Here is a 14,926-nt window from a genome sequence, read left to right as displayed (position 1 = left end):
GGAATACCGTGCGTGAGGCCGCAAAGTGATATGAGGTGTTACCGGCTAGATCGATGTGACTTGGAATCGGGGTCCTGACAACAGACTACAAGGTGAGAACACCCACTTCCTACATCAAGCTAAAAACGAAAGCATTAGGACGATTAAGACTCTTCTTATGACACATCAAAGAAAATGAGGCTTAAGAGAAACAGAAACTACAACATATACACAACGAAGAACACGAGGCTAAACAAAAGTAATTGAAAGGGTGTTACTTACCAAAGCTTGTTTTATAGGTTCGGTGCAGCTCCTCTTTAACTTGCCACGCTCCTTGAAGATGTCCCCAATATCCCGTGTTTGGTCTTCATTGCTCCTCTACATGTTCGCACTCGTGGTTTTAAAATCTCCACATGGCAAGAAAAATATACTACTAGTAATACTCGCGCATCTTGTGGGCAACATTAAAGCACTCGTCTGCCATGTTAGAGCATCTCCAACAGAATCTCCAACAGTGCTGAGATCGAGAAGTAGAGATAGGGAGTAGAGGATAGTTCTCAGCATAGATAGATAAAAAATATTATTCAACTACTCCTCGTCGTCCAACTCCTCCTCGGTGATATCCTCCTCTGACGTATGACTGTAGGCGTGAAGATACCGATCGTCGTCGGATTCCCAGGGCGATGCTGCTCCTAGCCCCATGTTGAACTGACCGTCTACTTTTTGCCTACGCTTGTCCTCGCTATAAGTGGCTCGCTCCTCCCTCCTCTTATCCCTCTCCGCCCTCCTTTGCTCATAGAATTCGCGCTCGTTGATGATGTCCTGTGGGAAGCGTTGGCACCACAGTGCCATGGCTTCCTCGTCCATCTCGGCAATGCCGAGACGGTGCTCCCGCATCCGGTTGTCGCGACGATCCTCGTCGGTGATAAGCCGCGGCAGAGGCGCGAGCTCCTGTGCCCGCTCCCGCGTCGGCATGTTGGGGAAGTTCAATGTTCTATGAGGCCACCGGAGGTGCCACGACACCGCATCGTACGCGCGGGCGGCCTCTTTGGCGGTGTTGAAATTGCCAAGGCCGAGCCGCATCCCGCGGAACCGGATCTTGGCGGAGAAGCCGCCGGAGGGGCGCGCGTGGACGCCACGGTATCCCCAAGTTACCCGGCGACGCGGCGGCATGGTGGCGCGGTGGCGGCGAGGCAAGAAAGAGCGGGGAGAGAGCGATGGCGAGTCACAGAGTGGGGAGAGAGCGGTGGCAAGGCACAGAGCGGTGGGAGGGCATTGGATTTTATAAAGCGCGCTGGACGCCGCGCCAAAACTAGCGCACGCCCGCCCGCTTTTTCCCGCGCGCGTGCAATACTTTCCCGACGTCTCTGCTATCTCTACTCTATTCTCTACGGTTATATTTATTTTATATTTAATATTTATCTCTAATTATCTACTCTCTATTTTTTTCTCTACTTTTTCCCTACTCTTATAAAAACCAGAGTTGGTGATGATGGTGTTCCTGCCATCCTCCAATATAGGCCATCTGATTTATATCTGACGGATAGGAAGGAAACTGTGGCAATTTTGCAAAAAGATACCCACACCCCTCTCCGCATTTGCAAATAAGGCATTCCCTCATTCATCCTTTTCTCCCACAAGATAAACTACTCATACAAATGCATCTTGATGCGTGCAACGCATGAGCATCTTGCTAGTTCTAAAAAACTATCCATCATTTGCCACACTACTGGTTGCAGATGAAATACCTACCCAAGCACAACGCGATACAGGAGCCACGCACAATTAAAAGCTGATACTCTGTTGGACAATGGAGGCTATAACCAATTACTTTTACGGGAACAATAGCACCCAGGAAATATGAAGGGTAGGTATGAACAAAATTGGAACTGCACATGTACTGCTAAGTGATTCAATACACACATTACCAATTGAGGAGGAGAACGATGGTCGCGGCGGCCTCTGTGAGTCATGGTCGGCAACGGGAGTCAGTTCATTGTCCACGATGGTGGTGCTTCTGCGCCTGGCGTCGGCTTCCAGGAAGCAGATCCGAGATCATGGAAGACAGTGCCGGGGAAGAGGCTCCGTGTACGACGACGACGGTGGACCGGCTCCAGTGCGGCGTACGAGGTCATCGATGAGGCAGATGCGCTGCGGTGGACGAGTGTGCCCTTGTAGAAGGGGAGGAGCATGAAGGCTGCGGTGTCGTGGAGAAGTCTATTTTGCGGTGGGGATAGAAAATGGGCAGTATTCAGGTGTACTACTCTGGGTGCCGGGGTGGGGTTGGCTGGGTAGGGTGAACCTGAAGTTACGAAAACAGCCCCCTACCAACCGTCATCCGTAGGCCTGTTCCGAAGGCTATGATGGTAACTTCCCACTGCTCAAATCAGTGTTGCGGGAGATTTTCCCGCCGACCTCAAAATTCATGACACTGAACTCCCTGTGTGGCGTGTTGGGTGATTCGGCTAAGCAACTAGCGAGTAGTACTAGTAAACTCTGCATATTAGGTTTGACCGAAGTCAAACTTCCTAAAGTTTGACCAAGTTTATAGAAAAATATAAACATTTACCATAACAGATATGTATGATGTGAAAGTACATTCAATAATGAATCTAATGGTATTTATTTGTTATTGTGTATGTTAATATTTTTTGTTATAAACTTTCTGAGAGTTTACAAAACTTGACTTTGACCAATGCTACTACGCGGACTTAAATAAAAACGGAGGGTGTACACATTTGTTTTCTTAGTATGTACTGAATTAATCATTTGTTGAAATTGTGAAATAAATATATTAGGCTACTGACTTCGAATGTAATGGTCTATACAATTCAATAGTTACAATCATTGTCGAATTCCAAGATGTATACGAGGTCTATAGTACTTCACAACATGCTCAAACTCGCATAATCCCAGTCAAATGACAATAAAAATGCATTTCATAGTTACTACTTTGTAGGATGCAACAAAACCAACAATAACTCTACATCAGCCATTATAAAAGCAACATTTTGAACATATCCCAATGTGTGAATGAAACGTGCAGAGAGAGCTTGCAAAGATGGTGCAGATAGGGCGGGAAAGATTGTATGTATGTGGACGAGAGAGTAGGAGACAAACCTAACAAAACAGAGAGAGGGAGATAGAGAGAGAAAGAGAGAGGAAGAAGTTAGGTCTATGAGAAAGATGGAGACATGTAATATACGTGAAATGCGTGTGCATCTGGATTCTGTACACGTGGAAGGAGAAGAGACAACAGGTTTGATGAGAGAGCTGGAAAAACATGGACGAGAGGGGAAGGATCTCGTGGGTTGAGGGAATGATAAATTTGTGTGGGAGAGAGAGGGATTGGTAATTTTGTGCGAGAGAGAGAGGGTGGGGGAGGAGTCAGTCAGCCGTCGTCACATCATCCTGCTTCCAAATGGCCCCGCATTATCTAGCGCAGTGTGGTCGCCGTCTTCGATCTCCTCGATGCCCTCTTTGAAGATTGAGGTGTTGTGCATCCTGAGGTGCAGAGAAGCACAAGCGAGAGTGGTCGCCTATAACCTTGGATGGGGATGAATTGTGTGCTCGGGGGAGGGGGTGTGTGTGATGTGTGCTGTCTGTGTGTGTGTGTGTCAGATACTGAGAGAAAACAAATCTAAGGAGAGAAATGTGTGTGTATGTGACGGAAAGCTACTTGCTAAATAGGGTATTCACGAAGAGATTGTGCGTGCAAGATAGAGAGCGATGTGCGGGCCTTGAGGTGGGCAGGGGCCGGGTGTGGTGTCAAAATGTGCGCGTTGATGCATGTGTTACATGCGATCGTGCGAGGGACGGACGAATCGAGAGAGATGGTTGTTGTGTTACGGATGCTCCTCTCTCACACACACACACACACAAGTAAAACAGAAGACCATTCTCTCATGTATACACAACATATCGGCATCTGTCTATGTCTCACCCATGCATGATCATTTGCAAATTCACACCTCTCTATGTCTCTATCACACGCACACCGTCTCCACATTGCCCTTCCGCCACAACACACATATGGACACATACACACGTTCTCTCTCAGTCACACACACTTTGGACGCCAAACTTTGGCAAAAGTTGGCAAAAAATTGTCTCTATGACAAGTGGGCCATAGGTGCAATAAAGTGTGGCAAGCCAAAGTGTGGCAAAAACCAAACACATGCCAACTAAACTGTGGCTGCCAAATTTTGGCTTGGCAAACGGTGGCTGGGAACCAAACAGCCCCAAAATCAGTATTAAAAAAAACTAGGGCGCACCTAAAACGTCCAAATCCAAATAAACACGAACTGGAGCTAAATTCAAATATATGGAAAGATTGTAGCATCAAGAACTTTTCCCGGAAAAAAAAGTTGAGTAATATTCGGGGTTTTCACACACACAAAAAGGTTCGATGGATGTCCTTCGAGCGCGACACGGTGATGCACCATTCGATCGACCGCGCGGCCGCGGTTCATGCGCTTGCACAGGATTCCGTATCGTGGCTGTGGTAACTAATAAAAGCGCTGCCTAAGTCTAATTTTTATGTGTACTGCTACGGTTTTCTTTTAAGTTTGACCAACCCTATATAAAACTAAACTAAGCTCCCATACGCGCACTCATCAATATGCCGCCGCCGCCGTTGCGCATGCCGGCGCCCGCCTGCTTCGGCCAACAGTTTCTCGTCCATCACCGCCGTGTCGCTGCCAAGCCGAAGGCTCGCCCGCTCACGTCGTCTGAAGTCCCTCCTCGCGATGCCGCCGCGCTGCCAAGCACGCGAGCAGCTGGTGGAGCCGCGTCTGTGAACGCAGCGTACGAAAAGGAGGACGAGCGCGTGCTCCAGCACACCGGCAAGGAGGAACTAGCGTGTCATTGTCGTCTCTACCCGCGCGGATAAGGCGCGCATGGTGGCTGTCATGGCGGAAGCCGGTCGCGCGTGCGTCGAGCCTGTAAACCGGGTGCGGATGCGGAATCTACCTTCGAGACCTCGAATGCCACGTGGATCCTGCAATCTGAAGGAGCAATTTGGGTCAGTCGACTCTTGTGAGCCGTTTGATGCAACATGGATGGCTAGAAGGGATTCTTCAACCTCTGAAACAGATGCACGGTTCATCTTCTCAGCCCGCCACACGCCTAACCGCCTGCCACCGCCGCCGCGCCCTCCCCTGAACCGCCATGCTCCCCCCACCCCGCCATTCGTTTAACCCCGGGCACGATCCATTTTTTCCGGCGAACTGCATTGCACACCCAACACTCATAAGATAGATCATGGGCACCCTGCCATCTTCTTCCTTCATTCCGTTGAACTTCTTTCACAAATCGACTGACCCAAATTATACTACTAGTATGAATGTATTAACTATTGTAGGAACACAAAGATACGAGCAGTAGTACCAATTGCAAGAAAAACAGTAGTAAGATATAGTACTAGTACTATTGTAAGTGCATCAAGTGCCCCTTAGTGATTTTGGTGTATTGAAGACTTATAGGTTAAGAGTCTAATGCGTTTATGAGTGTACACAGGTCTATAAGTCTATGAGGAGTTTGATGTTTACAGAGAAAGTTGACCCCTAAAAACGAAGTTCTTCGACTGAAGAATTTGGTATTCTGAAGACCTTCTGAAGACTTTGAAAGTGAAGAAATTGGTGTGACCTTGAAGACTTGGTATTCATTTGAGGAACATGAAGCGTGAAGACTTTTGTTTTCGTAGTTTTGTTTTCTCTTTCTTGAGTCATAGGAAACACCGTACTGTTAAAGGGGGTCGAGGAAATACTAAGGAAAATTTTCAATGTGATGCACAACTCAAAATCCTACACCTACCAATCCCTTCGAGTGAGGCCATTGGAAATCTCATACAGTTCAGTCAATTTCTTCAGCGACAGAGACGAAGTTCTTCTGGTCGCTGAGGAATTTGTTCTGACTGAGGAGTTAGGAATTCGCCAGTGTGGATTGCCTACACAGTGAGGAACATGATAGCCCTGAGGAATTTGAACCTCAAATTTCCGACCGTTGCTGTGGTACGCGCCAGCTGTCTCAAAATATCTTATCCACCTAACGGTCATATCATTGAAGGGCATTTATGTCTTATCATGTCGGGCTGCTCCCTAGGCTATAAATAGCCACCCCCTACAACCACTAGCCGGTTGGCTGCTCCGAGAGAAACTGACACTTGTCATTTGAGAGCATCCCATCCTCCGAGGACTTTGAGCGAAAATCATCAAGTGAGGAAAAACCCAAACCCAAACACCTACAAACCCAAAGTGATTGAGCATCACTGAAGAGATTGATCCTGTGTGGATCCGAAGCTTGTTACCTTTGAAGACTGTGCTTCTTCCAGACGGTTAGGCGTCATGGTCTAGAGCATCCAAGAGGAATTGTGGATCGCCGAGTGACCGAGTTTGTGAAAGTTTGGAAGTCGCCAGAAGACTTACCACGAGTGATTGGACGTGGTTTGTGTGACCTTAGTTCAAGGAGAATACGGTGAGGACTTGGTGTCCTGGACTGCGTGTTCGGGACTGGGTGTCCGGGACTGTGTGTCCTCGAGTTTAAATACTCAGCCGCTCCAACCAGACGTACAACTGAGACAGCAGTTGGAACTGGTCTACCAAATCATTGTCTACACCAAGCTTACTAGTTCTATTTCCTCAACTCTTTCATTTCCTCATTACTGTGTTAAGTGCTTCATCATATCTGTGTTTGAAGACTTTGACTGAAGACTTTCTCAATTTCCTCAGTTCAATTTCTTCAGTCTGTTTGTCTTCAGCTTGTGTTATCCTGTGATTACGCTTTCTGTACTCTGTGCTTGTCTTCATTTTATCATGATGACTATGCTTGTATTCTATAGTGTTTACTTCTGAGTACTTATTCCGCTGCAAGTAGTTCTTCGCTAAGGAATTTCCTCACCGTCAAATTCCTCAGTGAAGAATTCATAAAAATCGCCTATACCCCCCCTCTAGTCGATATAACGCACTTTCAACTACTGTACGTACTAAAGAGTTTAAATAACGAGAATGAACATAAACATAGTTCTACTGGGGCCTCAGCACAACACGACCTTGAAAATAAACTAAACAACTAGTCCGCTTGACACTGCAGTAGAACCAGCATGAGCGACGGCACTGCCACCTACTCGGAGTCCGAGTCCACGTCCTCGACTTCGTCCTCGTCCCTCTTCCTCTTCCTCTTCGCCAACGCTTCTTTTCTTGAACCGGACACTGGGCTCTGCTTCTTCATCCAACCCTTGTAGATATTTAAACAAAGGTAGGCATCCATTGCTGCGTACAGGATGTGATCTTCATCTAATGTCTTTGACTCCCATGCATGATGAAACTCGTGGTGAGGTTTCTTCAGTTTAGCGTACGAACGATCAATCATGGTTGCTTCCAGGGTCAGCATTGAAGGTTGAGAGGAGGACACCAGGCTTGCCTTCTGGAGATCGAAGGGCTGGCCTACAATGAGGCCTATCTGACCCAGGAGTTCCTTGTCGTTCCTAATGTCTACAGTAACGAATTTGACTCGGCCACCCTTGAGGAACTTCTTAAATTCCTCGCACTCAACGTCAGCATGGCATATGTGGTAGACCAAGCATAAGTTATGCACGCAAACCTGAATCACGGCGGGCTTCTGCTTCTCTGCCTCCTTTAGTTTCTTCTCGCTTCCCAGGACTGTGGTGTACTAAACATCTAGCCCAGCGACCCACTCATCATTTGAGTCTTCGAACATGCGTTTGAAGCAAGCAAGGCATTCTTTCACCGTTGCGGAAGAACGGGTGTAGATGACGTCGAACTCATCGCCGGTGATGGTTCTAACGTTGTACTCACTGTCGATCCTAGAGATTTGGGACACCATGGATTTGGGAGGAGGGTTAGGATTAGTGGAACTGCCGTAATGTCAAAGGACGGGACGACTAGGAGCGAACTATTGTAAGGTACTGTACTAGTAGAAGACGGGGACGAGTAGGGCGTGCGAACGGCGTGGGGTTGCTGGCTTGCCCGGTGGATAAACAGCTGCAAGCCCCCAAAGAGTTCTCGAGAACTATGCGGGACCCACTAGATGTCATGTCTACTAGACCCATATCGTAGGCCTGACGGTATAGCTTCTGCCTGTTCGCACGCCATGTCGGCGCGTGCGTAACTTCACTTAATTTCGTCAACCATCGTGCCTCCCACGACCTTCGCCTCCCTCGCGCGGTCGCGCCCTTTGAGACTTCGGCCGACTATAAATGAGCAATTTTTTTGCCTACTCCGCATGCATGATACTCCCTCTAGTCCTTTTTACTTCCGTTAACCATTTGCAAAGTGCTTGACCAAATTTATACTAAAAATATCAATATCTACAATACTGATTATAATGAGTATAAGAACTACTATTAGATGAGTTAGATGAGTTAAGATTTTAATCCTGAACTAACCCTGAAGTAACTCTAGCGAAAGAGGTGTTTGGATGACAGGGTTAGATGGAGCGCGGATACGGCGAGGTGCCTTCATGGGCGGTGCGAGAGGGAGGGAGGGGGAGTACGAGAAGCTTCGAGGAAGTGGGGAGGGATCTGCTGCGGGGAGAGCGAGAGAAAAATGTGTTTTTTAGTTTCCCGAGAAGAACTACTCCCTCCGTCTAGGTGTGTAAGTCACCTTACAAAAACCAAATAATCTCAAAACACTTAGGCACCGTACATTAACTCCCTCCTCGTTTCTTGTTTTGTGACATATCAACCAATAAGAGATGTGGGCCGTGCATGCTTTCAATGACTTGAGACTGCCAAACATGACATGCAGTGGTTAGTTCATTGCATGCAATGCTATTAATTAGCAAAAAGACATTAAGTTTTCTCGTTTTCCTCTCCGCCTTGGTCGCAGTGCACAACGTAAGATGAATTACACACCTAGACGGACGGAGTAACCCAAATAAGCACCTCTTGGGTGGGTTAGAACTTTTTTGGGTTAGTTGAGTTCAAACTAACCCAAACTAACTCTAACACATGGATCCAAACAGGGCCAAGGTTAGCTATTAGAGTACTACTACCTCCCTTCTAGTTTAAAGGGCTCGATTCAAAATTTTCACCTACTCTTAGCAAGATAGAGGCCGTGGAATAGTTTTTGTAGTTCTTCACAAAAAATGTGTTTACCAATGCATGCATGAACACTAGTTACTCTACCCCCCTCTCTTCTTTAATTCTTTGCCACATCAGCATGTTTGCTATTCCCGTGTGCATAATACCAGCTAAGATACCACCATTATGGCCAGCCTTAATCATCGCATGCAATAATTTAGTGCACCTTGAAATATGAACATGTGTGGGGCATGTATGTTTTTAATGACTTGAGACTATACCTAGCCCGGCATGCAAGATGAGACTTATTATGCGTTGTTCCCCATACCTGCAGGAAGCTCGTTCGTCTCCAAATCTTTTCCTCTCCATGTGTGGAAACAATATGCCTGCCAGACTCTCCTTCTCCCTTCGGCGGTCCCACCACTCCACCCCGTGTGGAAAAAATCTGCATGCATGACTCTCCTCCCCCCGCGCTCGTCCAATCCGTTGTGACCAGCAATATTTCCACCCCTTCCCTCCCCCGTAATTTACTCCAACAAATATGCCCATGTAGTTGTTACTTAACTGCAGGTGCATTGGGTCACTGACATATGGGCCCAACAGGGGTCTGGCCCACATGTCAGTGACGCAACTGGACCTACAGTTAAGTCAGTGCATCTTAGTCCATATCTTACGTAGGTGTGCCATTGCTCGCTATAAATACTGCGCCTCCCACGACACTCTCCTCCCCCTCACGTTCACGTTCATCGCTATCTCCTCCCCCTCCCTCTCACGTCGACCACCATGGCATCGCCCCTCCCAAGCCCTAGGCGCCCCTCGCTGCACCGCACGGACGGTCACGCGTCGTCGTTCCGTTCCTCGCCGCCACTAGTCGAGGAGGACGCGTCGGCGTTTCGCTCCACGTCGCAACGCGTCGCCATTTCGTTCCTCGCCGCCACTAGTCGAGGAGGACGCGTCGGTGTTCCGCTCATTGCCGCGACGCATCGAGGTGGATGCGTCGGTGTTCCCAATCTCGCCAGCACGCGCGCTGGAGGACGCATCGGATCCCCGCTACGAGGAGAACGCCGCGCCGCCCGCTGAGCCCCCCAACCTTGAGCAGCTTTGGTAAGAAATGGATGTCGCCTTGTGGGAGGCTTTGCCTCCAGCAGAGCATGCCAAAATAGAGGCGGAGAAGAAGGTCGAGGAAGAGAAGCGCACCGCGGAACAAGCTGCCTGGCAGGCCTATGTCGCGTCCGAGAGAGTCAGGGAATTGGCTCTTTGGCAGAAGGCTCGTGCGAGGGCCGTGAGGGTGGTGGGGGACGCCCATGCCGAAGCCCTGAGTGCAGTCGGGCCCAAGCGCGTCATCTACGCTTGGCGGTACGTGGACCGGGTGCACGCTTTCAGCGAGGAGGAGTACCTGTTGACGCCGGATCACCACACCGGTGAGATCGCGCTCGCCCGCCGGCAAGCCGCCAATCAGCACCTCGCGAGTTGCGAGGCTGAGGAAGAGGCGTTGTGTCGGCACGCTGGGAAACGGCCGCGCACCAAGGCACTCGTAGCGCGCCGCAAGCGCTCCGGCGAGCGCCGTGGCTTTTGGTAGGAGTATAATTTTTGTTTCGTAAGGCGATCTCATTAGTTTTGGGATGCAAATGATAAATCCCGAATGTTCAGGAATTATTAGCGTCCTTAATTAAGAATGCAAAAGGGAAAGTTTGGAAACCTTGTGTATTTGTACGCATTTTGCAAGTACGTGCATATAGCACAAACTTTGCTATATACTATCACACTACACGTCTCTCTCTATATATGCTTGCAGACTATGCTACTCCCTTCGTCCAGGTCAATAAGTCATCTTTGGTTGTGCACCGTGACCAAGAAGGAGGGAAGACTTATACACCCAGACGGAGGGAGTACTACTATTACTTATGTACGTGCAAATGCATGGTTTAACATTACGATGCGGTTTTTGTAAAAGTAGAACAACAACACTAGTCAAGCTTGTGAAACGATTCAATGCAAAACAAATGCAAAAATGCTCGTTTGATTGTTTACTTTTAGCTTCCTTCTTTGTGGTTATTTCTTTGTCGTACTTTGTACGGAGTATCTCACTGGTCGGAAAGGCATGCAAATTCCCAAACCGCTTCCTACACCCTGTATCGATTTTTTTGCCTAACTAGTTGTGTCGTGCAATTGGAATTCCAACTTGAGTACTACTACTAGTAGGAGTACTAGGGGCTAGTTCTTCTAGGCTTCTAGATTAGTAATCCCATAATTACTACCTCTGTCCTGGTTTATTGGTCCCCATTGTAATCTATGTCAAATTTTGATCATAAATTTAACTAAGGACATGCTTTATCAGTTAAATCTTTGGTCAAAATTTAGCACAAATTACAATGGTGAGGAATAAACCAGGACGGAGGTACTACTAGTAGTAGTTTAGAAGCCCAAATAAATGAGTGAGGCGCCTTAATGTTACTCTCCACTGTGACTAGTCTTATGGGAAAAGCTGGGGAAACCGCCAAAAGAACTGGCCCTAGGAGTAGTAGCTAGGGATACTAGGAGTAGTAGCTAGGGATCGAGTGTGCGAGATGAACCAGAGAAAGTAAATGCAGAGAGATGAAATGCAAAAAAGACGGAGGGATGTGATGGTTGCTTGTCCGTTTATTTTACCAGGCCACTTATTATTGGGAGTGGTTGGGTTTTGTGATATGACGGCTTTACTACCGCGCCACGAGTGGGGTGAGACTCCCGTGCAGCGCTGCCCTCTGCACTAGTACTACTACATCGGTCCTGGTTTATCCCCCATTGAATTTGACTGAAGATTTAACTGACAAAATGTTAGTGCATGTCAACAAAAACAATATCGTTGGATTCGTATTTGAACATAGTTTTCAATGATACAATTCTAGGTGACATGCATCATCATTTATCGTACTATATATAATGTTAGTTCAATTTTTGGTCGTACTAATCTATAGTAAGGTGCCCGTGCGTTGTACGGAAGAGTGAAATGCATTGATCGGGGTGTTGTTTATTTTGACAAAGGATGTGGGGGTCATCTCATGTGTAACAGGTATCGATAGGTTTGTTCGGATATTATTTCATCTCTAGGGCTCACAAACATCCGGGTGAAATAGATAAAAAAGTATCTTTTGCAAACAAAAGCGTTCAACTGTTCAACCTGCATCCAAAACTTATGAAGAAATAACTCTTATTGTGCTTTGCAGGAAATGGTTCATCATAAGTCTTTAACCAGTACTGTAGTAAAAATTCATACATGGAAGATTCTAGACTAGACCATAAATGGATACACTTTTATTCATGCGCGATACTCCAATAGAGCAAGATCATGCATGGAAGTCTCCACATGCTTAGACAGCGGATTACATTGAGCGAAGACTAATGATCAACATTTAACTTAGTAATGCAGATGTCCAGATGAACCTCCTTGGAGTCCCCATACACATTGTTGGGGGTCAAATAATACCATGCGTCTTCCATGTCCACATCGACGGGAAGGTCGCAGCTCGGCAAAGTCCAAATTAGCTTGACGTAGCCAGAGTCACCGCCCACGTACCTCTGAGGGGTAGTAATAGTGAGCACGCACCCGTGCATCGCCCCTGACGCACACTACAGAGATGTGGCGGCGGCCTGCGCGGGCCTCGCCGGTGGCCACGATCAAGAGGAAGACGCTGTCGTCCTCCTGCGAGACTAGCATGCAGCGCTGATCCTCCAGCGACTCTGGCATGGTGAACGGGTAGCATGTCTCGTACTTGATGTTCTTCGCCAAGGGCCAGTAGTGATCGCCGCACGCCCACGTCAGGTGATTGATACGTCTCCATCGTATCTACTTTTCCAAACACTTTTGCCCTTGTTTTGGACTCTAACTTGCATGATTTGAATGGAACTAACCCGGACTGACGTTGTTTTCAGCAGAATTGCCATGGTGTTATTTTTTGTGCAGAAACAAAAGTTCTCGGAATGACCTGAAAATCAACGGAGATTATTTTTGAAAAATATAAAAAATACAGGCGAAAGAATCAAGGCCAGGGGCCCACACCCTTTCCACGAGGGTGGGGGCACGCCTGCCCCCCCCTGGGCGCGCCCCACTGCCTCGTGGGCCCCTGGAGCTCCACCGACCACAACTCCAACTCCATATATTCGTGTTCGGGGAGAAAAAAATCAGAGAGAAAGATTCACCACGTTTAACGATACGGAGCCAACGCTAAGCCCTAAACTCTCTTGGGAGGGTTGATTTGGAGTCCGTTCAGGGCTCCGGAGAGACGAATCCATCGCCATCAACATCATCAACCATCCTCCATCACCAATTTCATGATGCTCAACGCCGTGCGTGAGTAATTCCATCGTAGGCTTGCTAGACGGTGATGGGTTGGATGAGATTTATCATGTAATTGAGTTAGATTTGTTAGGGTTTGATCCCTAGTATCCACTATGTTCTGAGATTGATGTTGCTATGACTTTGCTATGCTTAATGCTTGTCAGTAGGGCCCGAGTGCCATGATTTCAGATCTGAACCTATTATGTTTTCATGAATATATGTGAGTTCTTGATCCTATCTTGCAAGTCTATAGTCACCTACTATGTGTTATGATCCGGGAACCCCGAAGTGACAATAATCGGGACCACTCCCGGTGATGACCATAGTTTGATGAGTTCATGTATTCACTATGTGTTAATCCTTTGGTCCGGTACTCTATTAAAAGGAGGCCTTAATATCCCTCAGTTCCATTAGGACCCCGCTGCCACGGGAGGGTAGGACAAAAGATGTCATGCAAGTTCTTTTCCATAAGCACGTATGACTATATTCGGAATACATGCCTACATTACATTGATGAATTGGAGCCAGTTCTGTGTCACCCTATTTTATGATTGTTACATGATGAACCGCATCCGGCATAATTCTCCATCACCGATCCAATGCCTACAAGCTTTTCACATATTGTTCTTCGCTTATTTACTTTTCCGTTGCTACTGTTACAATCACTACAAAACCCAAAAATATTACTTTTGCTACCATTACTTCCATACTACTTTGCTACTAAATACTTTGCTGCAGATACTAAGTTATCCAGGTGTGGTTGAATTGACAACTCAACTGCTAATACTTGAGAATATTCTTTGGCTCCCCTTGTGTTGAATCAATAAATTTGGGTTGAATACTCTACCCTCGAAAATTGTTGCGATCCCCTATACTTGTGGGTTATCAAGACTATTTTCTGGCTCCGTTGCCGGGGAGCATAGCTCTATTCTTTGAGTCACTTGGGATTTATATTTGCTGGTCACTATGAAGAACTTGATGGACGCGAAAACAAAAATTTATCCCTCAACTACGAGGGGAGGTAAGGAACTGCCATCTAGCTGTACACTTGATTCACCTTCTGTTTTGAGTAAGCTTGCGACACCTAAACCTGCTTCTGCTATTAATTCTAATATGTCGCATGTTATTGATGATGCCACTTCTACTATGCATGATACTTATGATGAAACTACTTCTATGCTTGATACTACTGTGACACTTGGTGAATTTCTTGATGAACAACTTGCTAGGGCTAGAGAGAATGAAATCATTGAAACTGATAATATTGATGAGAGTGATGATGAAGATTCTCCCCCTAAATATGAATTGTCTGTTGTGCCTGAGGGCTATGTTATGGATGAAGAAACTGCTAGAGACTTTCTTGCTTGCAATGATAGAAGTGATCTTAAGAAATTATTAGCTAAGCTTAAACAGAAAACTTTGAATGCTAGAATGAAATATGATCCTGCTTATGCTACTTCACCTATCTTTGTTACTAATAAGGATTATGAATTCTCTGTCGATCCTGATATTATTACTTTGGTTGAATCTGATCCTTTTTATGGCTATGAATCTGAAACTGTTGTGGCACATCTTACTAAATTAAATGA

General features: G+C 46.8%; 1 protein-coding gene across 1 annotated transcript; it reads right to left on the bottom strand.

Moving 5' to 3' along the window:
• Window positions 1-567: 567 nt before the first annotated feature.
• On the bottom strand, window positions 568-1,152 carry LOC147960619 (uncharacterized). Its single transcript, XM_087533444.1, has one exon. The coding sequence runs from the start codon at window positions 1,150-1,152 to the stop codon at window positions 568-570; it is 585 nt and encodes a 194-aa protein (XP_087389570.1).
• Between the last annotated feature and the right edge of the window lie 13,774 nt (window positions 1,153-14,926).

The sequence above is a fragment of the Triticum urartu genome, chromosome 7A (genome assembly GCF_056163025.1).
Source record: "Triticum urartu cultivar PI428250 chromosome 7A, HENAU_Tu73, whole genome shotgun sequence".
In the NCBI taxonomy this organism is placed as follows: Eukaryota; Viridiplantae; Streptophyta; class Magnoliopsida; order Poales; family Poaceae; genus Triticum; species Triticum urartu.
The sequence above is the reverse complement of the archived record's forward strand: the minus strand, read 5'-3'. Positions and strand labels throughout refer to the sequence as shown.

What these genes read in the sequence shown, in the direction of transcription:
- LOC147960619 (XM_087533444.1), bottom strand. Translation starts at nt 1,152, where the DNA reads ATGCCGCCGCGTCGCCGGGTAACTTGGGGATACCGTGGCGTCCACGCG.